The sequence below is a fragment of the Corvus moneduloides genome, unplaced genomic scaffold (assembly GCF_009650955.1).
Source record: "Corvus moneduloides isolate bCorMon1 unplaced genomic scaffold, bCorMon1.pri scaffold_116_arrow_ctg1, whole genome shotgun sequence".
Taxonomy (NCBI): domain Eukaryota; kingdom Metazoa; phylum Chordata; class Aves; order Passeriformes; family Corvidae; genus Corvus; species Corvus moneduloides.
Window position 1 is genome coordinate 15,760 of NW_022436881.1, and position 20,190 is coordinate 35,949.

Genomic DNA, 20,190 nt, shown 5'->3' on the forward strand with positions numbered 1-20,190 from the left:
GGCGCCGACCGCGGCGCCGGGCGCAGCCGTAGTTCCAGAGTCGGCTGCGGCTTCAGTACCGGCTCGGTCGGAAACTGGCCGAGACAGCCTCCCGTAAAGAGACTGCTGTAAAAAACTGCCGCGCAGCCAGCTGCAGTCTGTCCCTGTCTGTTCTGGCTCTGGCGAACTTAGCCAAAGTGCCTCCCCTCCCCGTACATTTCTGTTCCCTCCCAGCACCCCAAAGTTGCCTTTGCCTGATGATTCCTTGTCAGGCAGTGAGGCAGATGAAGTTCTGGCCCCAGGTCGTCAGGCGGCTGTAGCCGCGCGGCGAAGAAAAAGGCTGCGCCGGTCTCGCCCCTGGACCTTTCCGGACTGCACGGTAACAGTGCGTCCGACACATCATAATTGCTTCCTAGAGTCTCTTAAGGTGCAAGCATTGGGGGAGGGTGACTGGAGGTTATTAGAAATCCTTGGACTGCCAAATAGATCTGAGGATTCTGGGGGTAACCGGGGAGCTGTTACACTCCATCCGCAGGCTGTGCCCGACGTTCAGGATGGTACTGGTTCCCCAAAAGAGATCCGAGCTTTCCCAGTGTATAAGGCTCTCCCAGATTCAGGAGAGCATGACAAGCATGAGGTAATTGCTTGGAAAGTTGCCCAGGACCTCCAATCCAAGGTGGCACAATATGGGCTGGGTTCTGCTGAGGTTATGCAAATAATAAGGGTGATAAATACAGATTTGCTTTCTCCATTTGATATCAGACACTTCGGTCAAATTCTATTTCAACCTGTACAATTTACAGTTTTTGAGACAACCTGGAGAAAGCTGGCCAAGAAGACTGCATTAGCAAATTTGCAGCTCCCTGCTGCTGATCCTAGACAGACAGCAGGAGTGGATGCTTTGATGGGGACTGGTCCCTTCTCTGATCCCAGCCTACAGGGTAACTTGCCCTCTAGCATCCTGCAGCAAGCACAACAGGTCAGCATGGCTGCCCTGTTGAAAACCATAGAGTTGTCAGCACCCAGAAAGCGATATACTGAAATAGTTCAAGGGAAATCAGAGTCATTCCTTTCTTTTGTAGAGAAAGTTGCTGCTTCTCTCGAGAAGCAGGTTGAAGATGACGGGTTAAGACAGTTCTTGTTAAGGCAGTTAGTGAGAGATAACGCAAACGAGGAGTGCAGAAAAATCATAGATGCCTGAGGTAACAGACATGGTCGAAGCCTGCGCTAAGGTGGGATCTGGGAACCAGAGAAGGTCTGCTTTGGCTGCGTTCCTGCAGCCTGTTCGCGCATCTTCTGGTCGTGAACCAAAGCAACCAAAACAGGTGAAGAAACGGAAGCGGCCTAAGCCTAGCCAAAAAGAGAACACAGCAATCTCCCAGTGCAAGAGGTGTGGCAGGCCAGGGCATTGCACGGGCTACTGTAGATCCCGGACTCATGCCGATGGTCAGCCTTTGTCGGGAACTTCCGCCGGGGTGCAAGGAGGGGGAATTGCTCTCCGATGCAGGTCGCTCCCCAGAGAGTGGCACAGGTACAGGCACAGGCCTACCCAGCCACCCTAGAGACGGCACCCAGGGATCAGACGGCACCCAGGGATCAGACGGCACCCACGGATCAGACGGGTTTGACGTCCACACCGCAGCCGCAGTCGTCTTAGACTCTAGCGGTATTTATAAGGTTCCCTTGGATGCATATGGACCCTTAGCCCAGGGATCCAGTGCGATGCTGGTGGGAAAACCTGATGTTGCCCATCAAGGAATCTTAGTGCACTCAGGAGTTATTGATGCTGACTTTAAAGGTCAGATTTGCGCTATGGTCTCCACGCAAAAACCCCCTGTAACTATTCCTGAAAAGACCTGCCTTGCTAAATTGGTGCCTTTTAAGTCTTGTGTCCCCAGGATAGAGCAACAAACTCACGAAGATAACGGCAGTGGATCTACGGGACTTCCGCAGGCCTTCTGGACTGCAGACATCTCTGACCAAAGGCCACAGATGACATGTACCCTGATCCTGCCGAACGCCCGTCTGCCCCGGATTCAGCTTCGAGGTTTGATTGATACAGGTGCTGATGTAACTATCATCTCCTTCTCTGCGTGGCCTCCCTCATGGCCTTTAGCCCCGGTGGGATCGGCCATCGCAGGATTAGGAGGATCCACACAGAGCTATCTAAGCGAACGGCCTGTGGTGGTGAAGGACTCAGAGGGGCACACAGCTACAATCAGGCCTTATGTTGCTACCACTTCCCTTAACCTTTGGGGGTGGGATGTGTTGGCAGCTTGGGGTGTACGGATTGGGACAAATTTTTAGCAGGGGTCACTGTGTGTAAGGGCGCACAGCATCCTACACTGCCTTTGCGGTGGTTGACTAACACACCAGTCTTTGAGCCGCAGTGGCCCCTACCAAAAGAGAAGTTAGACGCCCTTCATCAGCTGGTTCAGGAACAGTTGCAACAGGGGCACCTTGAACCTTCTACTAGCCCTTGGAACACTCCTGTTTTCGTAACTAAGAAGAAATCAGGGAAATGGAGGTTATTGCAGGACCTCCGGAAAGTTAATGCAGTAATGGAAGGTATCGGGGCATTGCAACCTGGCATGCCCTCTCCCACCATGATTCCTACGGGGTGGGACATCCTGATCATTGATTTAAAGGATTGTTTTTTCACAATTCCTTTGCATCCTGACGACAAACAAAATTTGCCTTTACTGTGCCTGCCATTAACAATGCTGAACCTGCTAAGAGATACCAATGGAAGGTCCTCCCTCAAGGGATGAGGAACAGCCCAATTATCTGTCAGTGGTATGTCACCCAAGCGTTAGCCGGAGTTCGCAAGCAGTTTCCTGATGCACGCTGCTACCACTACATGGATGATATCCTGGTGGCAGCGTCCACCCGGGACGAGCTGCTGAGAATACAGCCTCAGCTGCTCGCTGCTCTGCATGCCTATGGATTAGAGGTAGCTCCGGAGAAAGTTCAACAGCATCCTCCTTGGAAATATTTAGGAGTGAAAATTTTGGACCAAATTATCCAACGCCAAGAGGTGCAATTCCCGGATTCAATTAAAACCTTGAATGATGCTCAAAAGCTGTTGGGTGTCATCAATTGGTTACGACCTTATTTAGGTCTAACTGCAGAGCAGCTTTCCCCTCTTTTTAATTTATTAAAAGGGGACCCTGGTCTGAATTCACCTCGGGAGTTGACTCCGGAAGCGCGGCAAGCGCTGCAGGAGGGTCCAACGGGCTGTTTCTGCTCGTCAGGTTTATCGAGTGGATCCCTCCATTGCTATCACTGTTTACATTACTATTCCAGACCTCCATCCTACAGGTATCATTGGCCAGTGGAATGCACAATGGCCTGATCCTTTGCATATCCTAGAATGGGTCTTTTTGCCTCACCAGCCAAAAAGGACGGTGACCACAGTGTTTGAATTGGTCGCTTCTCTGATAATCAAATGCTGTCAACGGTGTTTGCAACTGATGGCTGCGGATCCTGCAGTAATTGTCATTCCGATCTCAAAGGAATACTTTGAGTGGAGCCTCATCCATAGTGCTCCTTTGCAAAGCGCGCTGCAAAACTTTTCAGGGCAGATCACTTACCATCTGCCCAGCCATAAATTACTGCAGCTGGCAAAATCGACCGTACTTTCCTTGCGGCCGAGAAATAGCCGAGTGCTGGTGCAAGGACCCACCGTCTTTACGGATGGTTCAGGGAAAACTGGGAAAGCCATTGTTACCTGGAAGGAGGGATCGGAATGGCAGGTGCTGAAGGAACATGAGTCAGGCTCTGCTCAGTTAGTTGAATTAAGGGCTGTTACCATGGCTTTTCAGCGATTCTCACAGGAACCTTTGAATTTGGTTACTGACTCTGCTTATGTAGCAGATATAACTCAACGCTTAGATTGTTCACTTCTGAAGGAGGTGAACAATGCTGCTCTGTTTTCACTGTTGCAAACCTTGTGGTCTGCGATTCAGGCTCGAGTGCATCCGTATTACATTCTGCACATTCGAAGCCACACCAGTTTACCAGGGTTTCTAACAGAAGGCAATGCCAGGGCTGACATGCTGGCCAACCCTGCGTGGATAGGGCCTCAGCCTGACAAAATTGCACAAGCCAAGGCATCGCACGGTTTCTTCCATCAAAGTGCACATACCCTGCAGAAGCAGTTCCATTTAACGCCAACCGAGGCGCGCGACATTGTCAGCGCTTGTGCTGACTGTCACGGACTCGCTGCGCCTTTGCCAGCAGGGGTAAACCCCAGAGGGCTAAAAGCCTTGCAGATTTGGCAAACGGATGTAACTCACATCCCAGAATTTGGTCGGCTGAAATATGTGCACGTGTCTATTGACACTTTCTCCTCGGCTATGTGGGCTACTGCTCACACTGGAGAGAAGGGCCGTGATGTCATTGCCCATTGGAAATTGGCTTTCTCAGTCCTGGGCGTGCCAGCTTCTATGAAAACCGATAATGGTCCTGCCTACGCCTCGGAGAAGACGCGGCAGTTTTTACACCTATGGGGTGTAGACCATACCTTTGGTATCCCACATTCTCCTACTGGCCAAGCCATTGTCGAACGCGCTCATGGTACCTTGAAGCGTGTTTTGGACAAACAGAAAAGGGGAATGCATGGAGAAACCCCACAGAGCCGACTAGCAAAAGCTTTGTATACAATTCATCACCTTACAGTACCACAAAATTCAAATAAGCCTGTTATTCTGAATCATTTTCTCTCATTGCAGTCTGCAGGCGACAGACAGCTGCCCCGGGCAGAAGTCTGGGTACGGAATTTACTCACTAACCAATGGGAAGGCCCACATGAGCTTATCGTTTGGGGTCGTGGGTATGCTTGCGTTTCCGCAGATACTGGAGTACAGTGGCTACCTTCAAAATGCGTTCGCCCTGACCTGCGGCACCAGAGGCAGAACAGGCAACCTCCAAATGATGACCAGAACGCCAACCATCCAAATGGCGACCAGAATGTAGATCATCAGCCTAATGACTCTTCTGATGATGACCAGGATGTCAACCATCAGGCAGATGGTCCTTCTACAAGCAGAGACTGGGATGGTCCTTCCACAAGCAGAGACTTAACTTTAAATTTCTTGTTATGGAGTCAGATAGTTAAAGCCTTAAGGACATTTTAGAATTAATAACTGATGTAGATTTCTATTTAGGATTAATAGTAGAGTTGTTATCTTATAAAACAAAAAGGGGGAATTGTAGGTACAAAAATGCTGTTAGTGAGGATCTTCTTGTTATTTTTCTAAGTCCGTGAGAAACTTTTCTCTCTCACAGAAGAGGTAGCAGGGAATGTAAACAACCAAGCCACCTGCAACCTTGGAAAGTCTTGTTTATGGTATAGTAGAAAATATTTTGATAATGGATGTTTTAGGATTTTGGCCAATCACCCCCAAGGGGTGGCTGGTCCTTTGTCCAATTAGACTATGAAGAAAAAAGTCTATAAAAGAGTTTGTAAAATAATTAAATAAATCAATCTTGCTGCACAATTCCTGCCTGCTGGATCTTCTCCTCCTCCTCCTCCCTATAGCTGCAGGACACGGTGATATACCGTAGGAACCAGGCCTGCGGTAATAGACTCCGATTAATCGTATCAGTGCTGGAGCCTGGGGGATCAGAGCGGGTGGCCTCAAAGCCGAGTAAAGCCAGGGTCCCAGTCTCAAAGCTGATTAAAAGGCTGGAGGATAAGCCCCAAAGCCAAGTAAAGCTGGGGGCTAAGCCTCAAAGCCGAGTGGCCAGAGACCGTAGTTCATGCGGCCGAGTGAGCACCTGCACGTGGGAAGCTATGGATTATGAGGCAGGGGCTTGACTCCTAGCTAGTATCCTCTCTAAGAGAGGCGAAATTGTGAAAGACCGAGATCTTAATGCCCTCATTACGTGGGCCCGGGAACATGGGTTATTGAGATACACTTCTGTCCTGGGTTGCAGTGTATTCTATTACCATCCTCAGGAGCCGTTGAAACCAGGTGGGGCAGTGTTTCCTTGCCTCCTCCCCCCCAGACTATCTTTCTGTTAATGGCCCATCATTGTCCTGCCACTGACTCAGAGATAACTCCCTCGGGACTATCTTCTGTTAATGAGCCTAATCAACACTTGGCCTCATGACTCATTACCCCATTGTGAGATGCTCCACCCAGAGGGAGGAACCAAGCATCCCATCGTGGATATAAGCTGAGACTGAACACCAGAGACACTGGCTTCCCACTGGATTTCCAGAGGACAGGAGCTACACAGCCACCACTGGACCTTCTGAGGAGGAGCAGACCCTTTGTTTCTACAGGATCACCACTTTGGGAGGACTGCAGCCACCATTCTACCAGACTGCCACCACCACCCTGACTAACAGGGTGCCAGGTTGTATCCTAACTCTGTCAGTTTAACCCAGTGTTATCCGCTTTTATTGGTTTTTTTTTTCTTTCCCCCTCTTTTTATTTCCCTATTAAATTGTTATTCTGACTTGGTGTCTCCCACTAGTTTGTTTTCAAACTAGCACATAATTTGGCGCCCAAGGTGGGGCTGGCTTCTGAGAAAAGTCAGAATTACAATTTTGTATTGTAGAAGCCACCTACTCACTATGATGTTCAACATGCTTACGTGGGTCTTGTACCTAGCTCTCTATATTTTTCCGCACATGGGGAGCTATCTGCCGATTGTAATGCTCCTGTGTAGACCAGGGTATGGTATAAAATTTGCTTTATTAGTCTATTATGCCTACTGCATGATAACCTCCGAGACAATGAACATAATTAGGAATATATACTCAACTTTGTCTGCTTGTCCTACTTTAGGCTGCTACATCTGGGGCTTCAACAATCATACCCAGCCCTGGGGGGAGGATTAAAGAATGCTTTTTTCCAGCCTTTCAGACCGGACACAGCAGTTTTTGAAAATATCGAGTTCCCTGTGGATGTTAAGGATGGCATAATCTTCTTGTCAGTTCTCTTCTCTTTTTTCTCTATGACCTGCACTGTGTACACCATGCTTAGGATCAGAGCTATGGCACAGCATCCTCAGAATGAGAGGAAAAAAAAAGAGCCGAGCAACAAGCACAATGTCTACACAGATTGTCGCAAAGAAGAAAGGAACCAAAAGCATAGTGACAGCATCCATGTCCACGCAGACTGACGCAGAGGAGAAAGAACCCAGACGCAAGACCGCAGCATCCATGTCCACACAGACTGACACAGAGGAGAAAGAACCCAGACGCAAGACTGCAGCGCCCATGTCCACGCAGACTGATGCAGAGGAGAAAGAACCCAGACGCAAGACTGCAGCGCCCATGTCCACGCAGACTGACGCAGAGGAGGAAAAAACCAAAGGCGCTGTCAGCATCTCCACACAACTGTTACTGAACCAGAAGAGCCTAAACCGATTGCAGTTACCCCCCGTTCAGAAGAAGAAATCAAAAAGCAAATCAGTCCGCATAGTGACTGACGAGGATGCAGCAGGACCTTCGCACCCAGCAGAAGAAGCAGAACCGGAGATCATCACTCAGTCGCTATCCCTGGGTGAGCTGCGAGACCTGCGGAGGGAATTCACCCACCAGACAAATGAGTCCATCCTGACCTGGCTGCTCCGCATCTGGGACGCTGCAGCCAATGACACCATTCTGGACGGAAGTGAGGCCAGGCAGCTGGGATCTCTGTCCCGGGATGTGGTCATTGACCAGGGGATCGGAAGAACCCAAGAAACCCTCAGCCTCTGGCGGCGACTGCTTACAAGTGTAAGGACCAGGTACCTTGTAAAGAAGACCTCAGGTGCACCAAGGAAAATGGAGCACAGTGGAACAAGGTATCCGGTGCCTGAGGGAATTGGCTGTGCTGGAGATCATTTTTCAGAAGACGAGAGATTTCCTAAGAGCCCAGATGGTGTCCAGTGCATGTCACAGATGTGGTTGACGGTTTGCACGCCTGGAGAGAGTATATACTCCCGTTACCTGGCAACGCTGCAATGGAGGGAAGGCGAGGACAGGGTGGGCCGTCTTGGTCAACAAACTGAGGATTTACGAGGACACCGTCACAGCCCCGTTTCGCACCCATGTCTCATCCGTGGAAACAAGTCTTTCGGCTGAGCAAGTCCGGAGCTTGATTGAAGAGGGCCATCAGAAACTGAAAAACGAACTTAAGGAAGAGATTTACCACATCCCACCAGAACCAACAAGAGTCTCTGCCATTAGGAGCCGGCGTCCCCCAACCAGGGAGAGAGGATACACCCCACGAGGTAATCTCTGGTTTTTCCTTCAGGAACATGGAGAAGACATGAGCAAGTGGCATGGAAAACCCACCTCCTCCTTAGCGGCCAGGGTACGTGAACTAAAAAGTGGGACAACTACCACAAGAAGCGCATCTAGAGTCAACATTGCTCCGGTCTCTCGCACACAGAACTCCAGACGGTACCGGAATGATAATATGACCGATCCTCTTGAAGGGACCTCAGGAACGTATTCATCGGAAGGGAGCAACATGCAACATGACCAGGAATAGAGGGGCCCTGCCTCTAGCCAGGTAGAGGAGAGGGACAATCGGGTCTTTTGGACTGTGTGGGTCCGATGGCCTGGCACATCTGACCCACAAAAATACACGGCTTTAGTTGACACCGGTGCTCAATGTACTCTGATGCCATCAAGGTATGTGGGAGCAGAACCCATTTCTATTTCTGGCGTTACAGGAGGATCCCAGCAGCTGTCTGTACTGGAAGCTGAAGTGAGTTTAACTGGGAACGAGTGGCAGAAGCACCCCATCATGACTGGCCATCGTGAGTGGCCTAGAGGCCCCGTGCATCCACGGCATAGACTATCTCAGAAATGGATTTTCAAAGACCCAAAAGGACATCGTTGGGCTTTTGGGATAGCTGCTCTAGAGACCGAAGACATCAGACAACTAAATACCCTGCCTGGTCTCTCAGATGACCCCTCTGCCGTGGGACTGCTAAGAGTTGCAGAACAACAGGTGCCAATCGCCACAGCAACAGTGCACCGCCGGCAATACCGCACCGACAGAGACTCTGTGGTTCCCCATCCATGAGATGATTCGCAAACTGGAGAGCCAAGGGGTGGTCAGCAAGGCCCGTTCACCTTTCAACAGCCCTATATGGCCAGTGCGTAAGTCCAGTGGAGAATGGAGGCTGACGGTGGACTACCGTGGCCTCAATGAGGTCACGCCACCATTGAGCGCCGCTGTGCCGGACATGTTGGAACTTCAGTACGAGCTGGAGTCCAAGGCACCAAAGTGGTACCCCACCATAAATATTGCCAGTGGCTTCTTCTCCATCCCTCTGGCAGCAGAGTGCAGGCCTCAGTTTGCCTTCACCTGGAGGGGCATGCAGTACATCTGGAACTGACTGCCCCAGGGGTGGAAGCACAGTCCCACCATCTACCATGGACTGATCCAGACTGCATTGGAAAAGGGTGAGGTTCCAGAACATCTGCAGTACATTGACTACACCATTGTGTGGGGGAACACCGCAACAGAAGTATTTGAGAAAGGAGAGAAAATCATCCAGATTCTCCTGGAAGCCGGCTTTGCCGTCAAAAGGAGCAAAGTCAAGGGACCTGCTTGAGAGATCCAGTTCCTGGGAGTAATGTGGCAAGATGGATGGCATCACATTCCCACCGAGGTCATCAATAAGATCACAACAATGCCCCCCAAGACCCCCTGACTAACAGGGTGTCAGGTTGTATCCTGACTCTGTCACTTTGAACCAGCGTTTTCTGCCTTTTCTAAATTTCCCCATTAAATTTTATTCTGACTTGGTGCCTCCCGCTGGTTTGTTTTCAAACTAGTACACTTTACTTGCTGCTTGCTTGCTTTTTCTTTTTTTGTTCTTTCACTATTTCTTTTTATCTTTCTTTTGCTCTTTAGTTTTTAATCTTTTTGCTTTCTTTCTTTTTTGTTTTCTTTTTATGTTTCTTGTGCTTTCTTTCTTCTTTTCTCAATTCTACTTTTCTGCTTCAAATCTTCGGTTTTTTCATTTTTGTTGTTTTCTGTCTTCTTCTTCTTCTCCTCCTTTATTTCCTTCTTCTTTATTCTCTATTTTCTCATTGGTTACACATTATTTAGGACTCCTTCCTTCTTCCTGGAATCCTTCCCGGAATTCTTCCTGGAACCCTTCCTTCCTTCCTGGAATTCTTCCTGGAATTCTTCCTTCCTAAAATCCTTCCTGAAATCCTTCCTGAAATTCTTCCTTCCTTCCTGGAACCCTTCCTTCCTTCCTGGAATTCTTCCTGGAATCCTTCATTCCATACTGAAATTATTCCTGGAATCCTTCCCAGAATCCTTCCTTCCTTTCCGGAATCCTTACTGGAATCCTTCCTGGAATCTTTCCTGGCCTCCTTCCTTCCTTCCTGGAACCCTTCCAGGAATCCTTCCTTCCTGGAATTATGCCCGGAATCCTTCCTTTCTTCCTGGAATATTTCCTTCCTGGAATCCTGACTGGAATCCTTCCTTTATTCCTGGAATCCCTCCTTCCTTGAATCCTTCCCGGAATACTTCTTGGAATCCTTCTGTCCTTCCTGGAATTCTTCCTGGAATCTTCCCTTCCCGGAATCAATCCTGGAATCCTTCTGGGAATCCTTTCTTTCCTTCCTGCCTGGAATCCTTCCTTCCTTCCTGGAATCCTTCCTGGTATCCTTCCTGAAATGCTTCTGGGAATCCTTCCTTCCTTCCTGGAATCTTTCCTTCCTGTAATCCTTCCTTTCTTCCTGGAATCTTTCCTTCCTGGAATCCTGCCTGGAATCCTGCCCAAAATCCTTCTTTGAATCCTACCTTCCATCCTGGAATGTATCCAGGAATCCTTCCTGGAATGTATCAAGGAATCCTTCCTGGAATCCTTCCTTCCCTGAATCCTTCCTGGAATCTTCCCTGGAATCCTTCCTTCCTGAATTCCTTCATTCCTGGAATCCTTCATTGAATCCTTCCTGGAATCCTTCCTTCTTGGAATTCTTCCTGGAGTCCTTCATTCCTTACTGAAATAATTCCTGGAATCCTTCCCGGAATCCTTCCCAGAATCCATCCTTCCTTCCATCCTTCCATCCTTCCTTCCTTCCTTCTGCCTTCCTGCCTCCCTCCCTCCCTCCCCCCTCCCTTCCCTTCCCTTCCCTTCCTTCACAAGACACTTCTCACCCCATTGAAGGTCTGCAAAGCAGTGGGATCCCCTGCCAATTGGGGTTCCTTCACCCTCCCAAAATGTGGGGACTTCATCTCAGCCGCCCAAATTGCGGGGACTTCATCTCAGCCGCCCAAATTGCGGGGGGTTTACGGCACCTTCCCTAAATTCAGTGCAACCTCCCAGAAGCCACTTAGAGGCCCCAAAATTGCCAAAAAGCAGCAGCAGCAACCCCAAAAGTGGCTCCCGGTTTTCCTCCCTGGAGGGCCCCACTCCAAGTAGCCAAACCACCCCATCCCTCCCAAACTTCATCCCACCCCCACGATGCCACTCCCATCCCATCCCCATCCCATCCCACCCTTCCTGGACACCAATTCCCCTTCTGTGGTTCCTGACTCCCCATAGCCGGAGTTGGGGCTCATGGATCGAGCCATTTGGGGCTGCCATCCAGACATTGGGGCTGGGATTGAGTTTATTGGAGGCACCTGCTCAATCCCTCCATCCCAAATGGGAGCTTGGAACCTGTCCTCTGCCCTTGCTGTGCCCATGGGCTCACCCCAAGTCCCAAAATGAGAGCCAGGGCCCCACAGGCCATTCAGAATCTCTAAACACTGGCAGAAACAGCAGCATCCTTCCCAAAATGGGCTCCCCAGCTCCCTGACAATAGGTCCCCCTTCCAAGCACCAGAGCCCCCCTCTCAGAACCCCTCCCTAAGCATTGAGGGGGACCCCAAAACTGCCTCAGGAACGGGACATACCCTGAAATCCCTTCAGGAATGTGGGATACCCCAGAACCCACTCAGGAACAGGGTCCCCCCGGCCTCATCATGCCCAGCCTTCAGCTGGCTCAGGCAGAGCCCATCCCGCCCTCAGCAGCCCCAGCCCAGCCCAGCCCAGCCCTCGTGGGCAGGAAGCCCCAATGGCCGAGCCGGCCTGGGACACTTGCAGGGATGCGGGGGCAGCCACAGCTTCTGGGGCCAGCCTGTGCCAGGCCCTGAGCGCCCTGCCAGGGAACCATTGCTGCCCCACATCCCATCTCAGCCTGCCCTCGGGCAGCGGGAAGCCGTTCCCTGGGGCCCGGCCCCGCAGGCCCTTGGCAAGAGTCTCTCTCAGCCAGCAATTGCTGCTCCTCCCTGCTGCGGGGCCCAAGCTGCAAGTTGATTTTCTGCCGCTGGCCCCGGCCCAGCCCCGAGCCAGGGCCAGCACCTTGCCCTGCAGCTCTGCGGGCGCTGCCTTTGTGCGGCCGCAGCGCAGCGGCCGCAGCTCGGAGCTGCCCTTTGTGTCCCCGCCGGCAGCTGGCACAGCTGGCGGGGCCGGGCCAGGGCCGGGCCAGCCCCGGCCTTCCCGGCTCTGGGACACAGCGGCGGCAGCCCCAGCCTTCCAGCCCTGCACACGCTCCCACACAAGCCTCCAGAGCCGCGGCCACGCAACGCAACTGACCGGCCGCTGACCCCCCAGCCTGGCCTGATGGCCATTACCTCTGCCCACACCTCGGCCAAGCTCCCCTTGGCCACCTCCTGAGCCACAGTGCCACAGACAAGTGGCACATACAGGTACAGAGCTCTGCCCAGAGCTGGCAGGGAACGTTCATTCAACATAAAAAACCACCAAGAAAAAGAGAACTGCCCCCAGCAGAGCTGTTCCCTCCTGCAGTAGTTACACCTGCACACCCACAGCGCCTGAGACTGCAAGCAATGAGCATTCCCTGGGCACATGTGCAGCCCAAGCAGCTCGAGGACAGCCTTGCAGCAGGACTGCTCTCAGCTGAGCCAAAAAGGCCCCTCTGGCAGCTGCAGGGCCATTGCAAAGGGCCAGAGCCTTGGCCCATGGGGGAGGAAAGGGCTCTGAATTCCCCTCCCCTGGCACCTAAACCCTGTTCCCAGGGTGCTTCCCACACAGGATTCCTCTGGAGGACTGCGGAAAGCTGAGAGGCAGCTCTGGCTTCTCCACTTCTCATGTGCTAAAGCTGCCTGGCAGAAGAAATGGAGGGACAGCTCTGGTGGCACAATCCCTCCTGGCCCAGGGCACAGCGCTGGGAAGGTCTTTCCGTGCCAAGGCTTTGCTGCTGGCCAAGGAAAGCTCCTGGCTCAGGGTCACCTTTCCTGCTGGCCCAGACCCCCCGAGTGGCCCAGCAGCAGCAGAGAATTCCAGCACAGCCCCGGCACGGGCAGGGCGGCCCTGGGTGGGCTGCGGGAGCCGGCAGCGCCTGAGCTCAGAGCAGCTGAGCCCGGGGGCTCTTGGCCAAGGCCGAGGCCCAGCGAGCATTTCTCAGGTCGCAGGGCGGCCTGGAAAGGTGCTGGGGGGGATAATTCAGCCCCCAGTGCAGTCCCAGTCGTTCCCAGTATTTCCATGTCCGTGCTCCCAGTGCTGCTCCCAGCCCTGATCCGTGGGGATGGGAATGTCCCGCTCCCTTCCCGGGGCAGGCTCACACCTGAGCCAGGTGTGCAGGGCAGGACCTTGCCCTGAGTCCAAGCCCTGTCCCCCCTGCAGGATCTGCTTCCCATCGGCCTCTTCCTCCTGCGGCCCCAAGCCCAGCTCGGTGCTGAACGAAGGGCGCTGGGCCGGGGTCATCCCCCGGCGGGGGCTGCGCACCCCCTCTGCCCCCTCCCCAAATTCCCTTCCGGGGCTGCAGGGGATGGCTCAGGAGCCCTGTGGACAGGGAAAAGGGGGTGACACCGGGATGGGGGGTCACACACGCTCTGGAATCCTTCCTGGAATCTGGGGGGATACACATGGCCCCTGGGGACCCCCCCTCACCTTCTCCTGCAGCGCCAGGAGGATGAACCCCAACATGGAGCCCCCGACCCCCTGTAGCATCTTGGGGGGTGGGGTCTGGTGGCAGCTTTGGGGTCTGGGGAAGAGGTCACAACTTCCCTAAAACCCCCTCCCAGCCCCACAGCCACTCCCAGACCCCTCAAACTACCCCACAGCTCCTGGCCAAGAACCCCCCCCAACCATTCCCTGCATCATAAGTGACCCCAAGAACACCAAAATTCTCTCCAAGACACACGGCCATGCCAAGATCCCCAAAACTCTCTCAGAGACCACCCCAAAAGGCCCCTCCAAGCACCACAAATGCCCTCAAGAGACACAAAAGCCCCTCCCAGTCCCCCAAGGAGCCCCCAGACCCCCTCCCACCCCCATGGCACCAACCAGGACAGGCTGGGGGACAGGAGCATCCCCAGCCAGGAGCAGCTCAGGCACTTCAGCAGCGATTTGGGCACTTTGAGGGGCACAGCCCAAAGGGGGAGACCCAGGACAGGGACTTGGACAGACAACTGGAATTCCTGGAGAACAGATGGGCTCAGGTGGACACGTTCTGCCCCCACAACTATGAGATTGTGGCCCCATCTGCCCAACCCATGGCATCACAACACCCAAATTCTCCCAAATATTCCCCTGAACCAACCCCAAATTCACCCCCAAATCCCCATAAAATGGTGCAGCTTTAGATACCTTTAATTTCTTTATTTCTACCCCAATTTTGGTTGTTTTGACAGGATGAAGGAGGATAACTATTTAGGTTGAAAAAGACCTCCAAGATCATCCAGGATTGCTTGATGGCACAAAAAGAAACAATTGGACAGAGCAGGTGAGATTTTTTGTGCTGTGAAGTCAAAAAATCAGCTCTTCCCAATGAATTTCCGATTTCGATCAGAGTCCCGACAGATGTTCCTGCCCCTGCATTCACCCAAGGTGCCTACAGGGATCCAGGAGAACATGGAGAGCACCAACCAGGGGTCTTCCCAACATGGATCACAGGGAATGTGGGTCACCAGGGCTCTGCCAAACGTGGGTCCTCTGATGGGGGATGAAGCTGGAGCAGAGGACAAAGCTCTTCCCGCAGTCGGGGAACTCGCAGGGCTTCCCTTACCGGTGCCTCCGTTGGTGTTGGGTCAAGTGAGAGCTCGTGGGGAAGCTCTTCCCACACTGGGGACACTCGTAGGGCCTCTCCCCGGTGTGGATGCGCCGGTGGGTGACGAGGGTGGAGTTGTACCTGAAGCCCCTCCGGCACTCGGAGCAGCGGAAGGGCCTCTCATCCGTGTGACTCCGCTGGTGCAGGAGGAGACTGGAGCTGGTGTGAAACCTCTTCCCACACTCGGAACACTTGTAGGGCCTCTGTCCTGTGTGGATGCGCTGGTGGACGATCAGGTTGGAGCTGTCTGTGAAGCTCTTCCCACATTCCCCACACTCATAGGGCCGTTCCCCAGTGTGGATAATCTGGTGGCGGATCAGGCTGGAGCTCCGGCTGAAGTTCTTCCCACATTCCCCACACTCGTAGGGCCTCTCCCCGGTGTGGATCCTCTGGTGGTCGATCAGGTGGGAGCTCCGGTTGAAGCTCTTCCCACATTCCCCACACTCGTAGGGCTTCTTCCCATCATGAAGCTGCTCATGGACCACCAGGTCTGAGCTCTGGCTGGATCTCCAGCTGCCTTCCTGGAACAGGGTGGGTCTTTCCTCCTCAGAGCACTCTGGGCTGTGTTTGCAGCCCCTGCTCCTGCGGGATCTCTGGGGCTTTTCCTCCCCGTTGGATTCCTGCGCCGTGGAGCCGCTCAAAACGGCCTCTTCCACCAGGTTCTGCCGCGGGGATTTGTCCTCCCTGGGCTCCGTGCTCAGCTCGTTGTCTGGGGGAGGAAGGACAAGGAGACGATGGGATTTGCCTCCGTGCCACAGGGAAGGGGAAGGAGATCCCCCCAGTCCGTCCCCGGCAGGACGGCGTCGGCAGCGGGGTTGTCCTGCAGCCGGGGGCGATGCTGGGCTGGGAGATGGAGCAGGAGAGAGGGGGAAAGGGGCAGGGACTTCCTCCTCACCTGCCTGGGTGTCCCGGAGCATCTTCCTCTTCTGTGCAGCCTCATCCTCCATCCGGCCAAGGGCTGGGAACGGGAAATCCTGGTTTGGAGGGAAAACAAGGTGTGAGCATGTTGGCTTTGAAATTCCCTCTGCCCACGTCCATGTCTAGAAGTCCCTGGGCATCTGGGGTCCATAAAAACCTCCCAAACACCAAGATTCAGCCCTGAAAAAGCCTCCAGGAGTTCCCTGTCTCTGGTCTCTCCCCTTTGTTGTTCGGGGGTTCCCCCCTGTCCCGGGTGCTGGGGGTCACGCTTGTATTGGGGGTCGCCTGTCTACTTGGTTCCCGCCGTCCCCAGGCTGCTGGAAGTCCCAGGAATCCAAAAGCTCCCTGCTTTGGTCTCCCCACTTAGGGATGCTGGGGGTTATGGGATCCCCAGGTCCCTTCTCCCCTTATTCTCCGCTTCGGGGTGCAGGGGGTCCAAGGAGTCCCCCCTCCCCCTCTCCAGGCTGTTGAGGGTCCCGCGAATGGCGGCGCTCCCCCCTCTCTGGGCTCCCCACTTTGGGGCCCTGGGGGTCACAGGGGTTCGCTCCTCCAGACTGCCGGGGCTCCCCTGCTCCCGGTACTGCCCCTCTCTGCTCGTCCCACTCTGGGGCTCCCGAGGTTCCCCCTCCGGCTCTCCCAAGGGGTCCTGCAGCCCCCTGGCTCCGGGCTGGAGGTGGCCCTGCCTGACCCGGGCAGACCCAACCCCCACCACGGGGCGGACCCCACATCCCCCTGCCCGCTGCCAGGGCTCTGCTGGCACCGCCACCGAGACCCCCAGAAACACCTCCTGGGGACCCCCAATGTCCTCACAAGGGGCATTTTCTGCTCAGCTTTGGAGTTCTTCATTCTCCAAACATCCTCCCCCAAAAACCCAACCCAAGGACACCCCCGGGATATCTGGGTCGAGCTCCCCCTCCCCGGGCACCTGCGGGATGGGGGGCGATGATCCCACGGGTGGGGGGCTGCGAATTCAGGGAGCGCTCAACCTCATGTGGGGAGTGACTGGGTCTGAACTGGGGGAAACTGGGTTAACTGGAACCACACTGGAAGATAACGGGAGCAGCTGTGCCCATGCTGGGGTCATACTGGGATCCTACTGGAACTGACTGGGATCATACTGGGAGTGACTGGAATTGTACTGGGGGTATCTGAAAATGACTGCAATCATACCGGAGTCAGACTGGGAGGGACTGGAAAGGTGCTGGCTGGGACTGGAACCATACTGGAGGTGACTGGGAGCAACAGAGACCATGCTGGGAGCAAATGGGATCATATCTGGAGTGACTGGGCCCACTGGGCCCATACTGAAAGTGACTGGAACCATACTGGCAGTGAGTATGGGTGCTACTGGGATCATCCTGGGAGCCACTGGGATTATAGTGGGTGCGAATGGAACCTGACTGGGGGTTACTGGGAGCTGCTAGGCCCATGTTGGCAGGAAAATGTGGACACACTGGGAGCAGCTGGGATCAACTGGAAGGTACTGGAACCCTGCTGAGGGGACTGAGACCACTACTGGGGCAACTGGGATCATACTGGGAGCAACTGGGACCACACTTTGGGCAACTGCCATAAACTGGGATCATGCTGGAGGCAACTGGGAGTAACTGGGAAAGACTGGGATCATTCTGCGGTAACTGGAACCTTACTGGGGCAACTGGGAGTGCCTGGGAATGACTACAAGCATGCTGAGGGCAACTGGGACATACTGGGAGTGTCTGTAACCATACTGGGATTGACTGGAACCACACTGGGAACAGCTGGGATCACACTGGGGGGAAATGGGACCATACTCGGGGCACCTGGGAGCAACTGGATCTATGCTGGGGGCAACTGGGCGCGACTGGGACTATTGTAGGGGCAACTGGGATCATACTGGGAGGAACCGGGAACAACGGGAACTATGCTGGGGGCAACTGGGATCATACCGGAATCACAGTGGGAGCAGCTGGGTCCATGCTGGGTGAGACTGGAATCATACTGGGATTGACTGGAATCATACTGGGATTGACTGGAGTGACTGTGAGCAACTGGAATTGTGCTGAAAGCAACTGGGAAGAAGTGGGAGTGACTGGGAGTATGCTGGGGTGACTGGGATATACTGGAGGCTACTGGGCTCATGCTGGCATTGACAGGGAGCAACGGGGAACACCCTGGGGGCCACTGGCATGATACTGGAAGTGACTGGGACCATACTGGGATTATAGTGGGTGTCAATGGACCCTGACTGAGGGTTACTGGGAGCTACCAGGCCCATGCTGAGAGCCTACTGGGGATACACTGGGATCAGACTGGGAGCAACTGGGAATGATAGGATGCATGCTGGTGATAGCTGGGATGTACTGGCAGCGACTGGGATAAATCTGGGGGCAACTGAACCATGCTGAGGTAACTGGGACTGCCTGGGAATGACCACGAGAATGTTCAGGGCAACTGGGATATACTGGGAGTGTCTGAGACCATGTGGGTGGTGACCAGGACCAGACTGGAGTGACTGGGAATGTGCTGGAGGGAACTGAGACCATGCTGGGGGCAACTGGGGGCAAGTGTGAGTGACTGGGGCCCTGCTGGGAGAGGCTGGCATCACACTGGGAGTGACTGGGGCAACTGGGAGAACTGGGAACACACTGGACAAAAGTGGGAGGAACTGGGAGCAACTGGGACCGTGCTGGGAGCAAATTGCATCATAATGGAGAATGACTGGGAGTAACTGGGTTCATACTGGAGCAACAGGGATTCTGCAGGGAGTGAAGGGAAGTGACCAGGATCATATTGGGAATGACTGGGCACATACTGGGAGTGATGAGGAAACTAGCACCACGGGGGGGGGGTGGGAGGTCAAACTGGGAGCAGCCATTTCTGGCCCCGGGACCCCCGAGCCCCTTTCCCGGCCCCGGGACCCCCGAGCCCCTTTCCAGCCCCGGGACCCCCGAGCCCCTTTCCCGGCCCCGGGACCCCCGAGCCCCTTTCCAGCCCCGGGACACCCGAGCCCCTTTCCAGCCCCGGGACCCCCGAGCCCCTTTCCCGGCCGTGCCGCCCCTCCAGCCCCCAGACCCCCCCGCCGGGGTCCCGCCAATCCCAGGGGTCCCCCCTCTCGGGCTCCCCGCTTTGGGCTCCTGGGGCTCTCCTCTCTCCGGGGTCCCGCTTAGGGAAGCCGCGGCTCTCCCGGGGCTCCCCAAAACCGGGGTCCCCCCGCCCCCGCCGGCCCCGCGCCGTCCCCACGGGGCCCCGGCACAGCTCGGAGGGCCCGGCCCGGGAAGCCCAACCCCCACCGCGGGGGGACCCGCATCCCCCCGCCCCCGCCGGGGCTCTGCCGCCACCGCCACCGGCACCCCCAAAAACACCTCCCGGGACCCCCGATATCTGCCCAAGGGGCATCTGCGGCTCGCCTTTGGAGTCCCGCAAGCTCCAAACATCGCGCCGCCCGCGCCGACAGACAGCATGAAACAGCGAGCCCCAAATCGATTCCCTGCGAGCTCCAAATATCCCTCCCCCCTCCAAAAACACCGCCCGGCATGTTTGGGCCGAGCTCCCCCTCCCCGGGCACCTGCGGGATGCGGGGCGGGCGATGCTCCCGGCCCGAGCGGCTGCGGATCCAGAGAGCGGTGCCTGCACGTGGAGCCTCCTCCGCCTGCTCCGGCTCCTCCTTCTTCCCGCCGTGCCTCCTCTTCCTCCTCCTCTGTCCCGCCTCCTCCTCCTCCTGCCCTTCCTCCGGGAGCTCTCGGGGCAGCGGGGCCGGGCCGGGCCACGATGGGAAAGGGCTGGGTCACCCCAGAGCGAGCTGGGGCAGCGGAGCTTTGGGGCAACAACGGGAAAGGGGTGGGAGAGGGAGGATCCGGGGAGGTGGGACAGCGGGAAAGGGGTTCCACTGGGGTCCCCCAGTTAAGCCCAGCACCCCGTCCCAGCCCTCCCCATCCCCGGCTGAGTGCGGGGCTCAGCCCAGGACCCGTTGCCGTTCAGGGCTCCCCCGAGTGCAGCAAACGGGAGAGTGCCCCCCGGGTGAATTTTTGGGGTTCGCTCTACCATCGGCGCTTTAAGAGCCCCCGGTAAAGTCGGTGCCCACTGTAACTCCCGTTAAAAGGGCAACACCACTCCCGTTGATTCCGGCAGCGGAGCCCCGGAGGGGGGGTCGGGGGTCCCGGGAGGGTTTGAGGGTCCCGGCGGGGTTTGGGGGTCCCGGCGGGGTTTGGAGGCCCCGGCAGGGTTTGGGGGTACCTGGGTGGTGCCGATGATGGCGATGGGGACCCCGTGCTGGGTATGAAC

General features: G+C 55.1%; 1 protein-coding gene across 1 annotated transcript; it reads right to left on the reverse strand.

Annotated features, from left to right (window-relative positions):
• Window positions 1-14,735: 14,735 nt before the first annotated feature.
• LOC116438800 (zinc finger protein 391-like) lies at window positions 14,736-19,547 on the reverse strand. The gene is made up of 3 exons (XM_032097801.1): window positions 19,475-19,547; window positions 15,905-15,983; window positions 14,736-15,718 (listed from the first exon to the last, which is right to left on the reverse strand). Exons 2-3 carry the CDS (start codon window positions 15,954-15,956, stop codon window positions 14,964-14,966), a joined length of 807 nt encoding a protein of 268 aa, XP_031953692.1. The 5' UTR covers window positions 15,957-15,983; window positions 19,475-19,547; the 3' UTR covers window positions 14,736-14,963.
• Between the last annotated feature and the right edge of the window lie 643 nt (window positions 19,548-20,190).

Coding starts and splice junctions, on each gene's coding strand:
- LOC116438800 (XM_032097801.1), bottom strand. CDS start 15,956: ATGGAGGATGAGGCTGCACAGAAGAGGAAGATGCTCCGGGACACCCAG. Junction 15,719..15,904: donor GCTCCGGGACACCCAGGCAG/GTGAGGAGGAAG, acceptor TTCCTCCCCCAG/ACAACGAGCTGAGCACGGAG.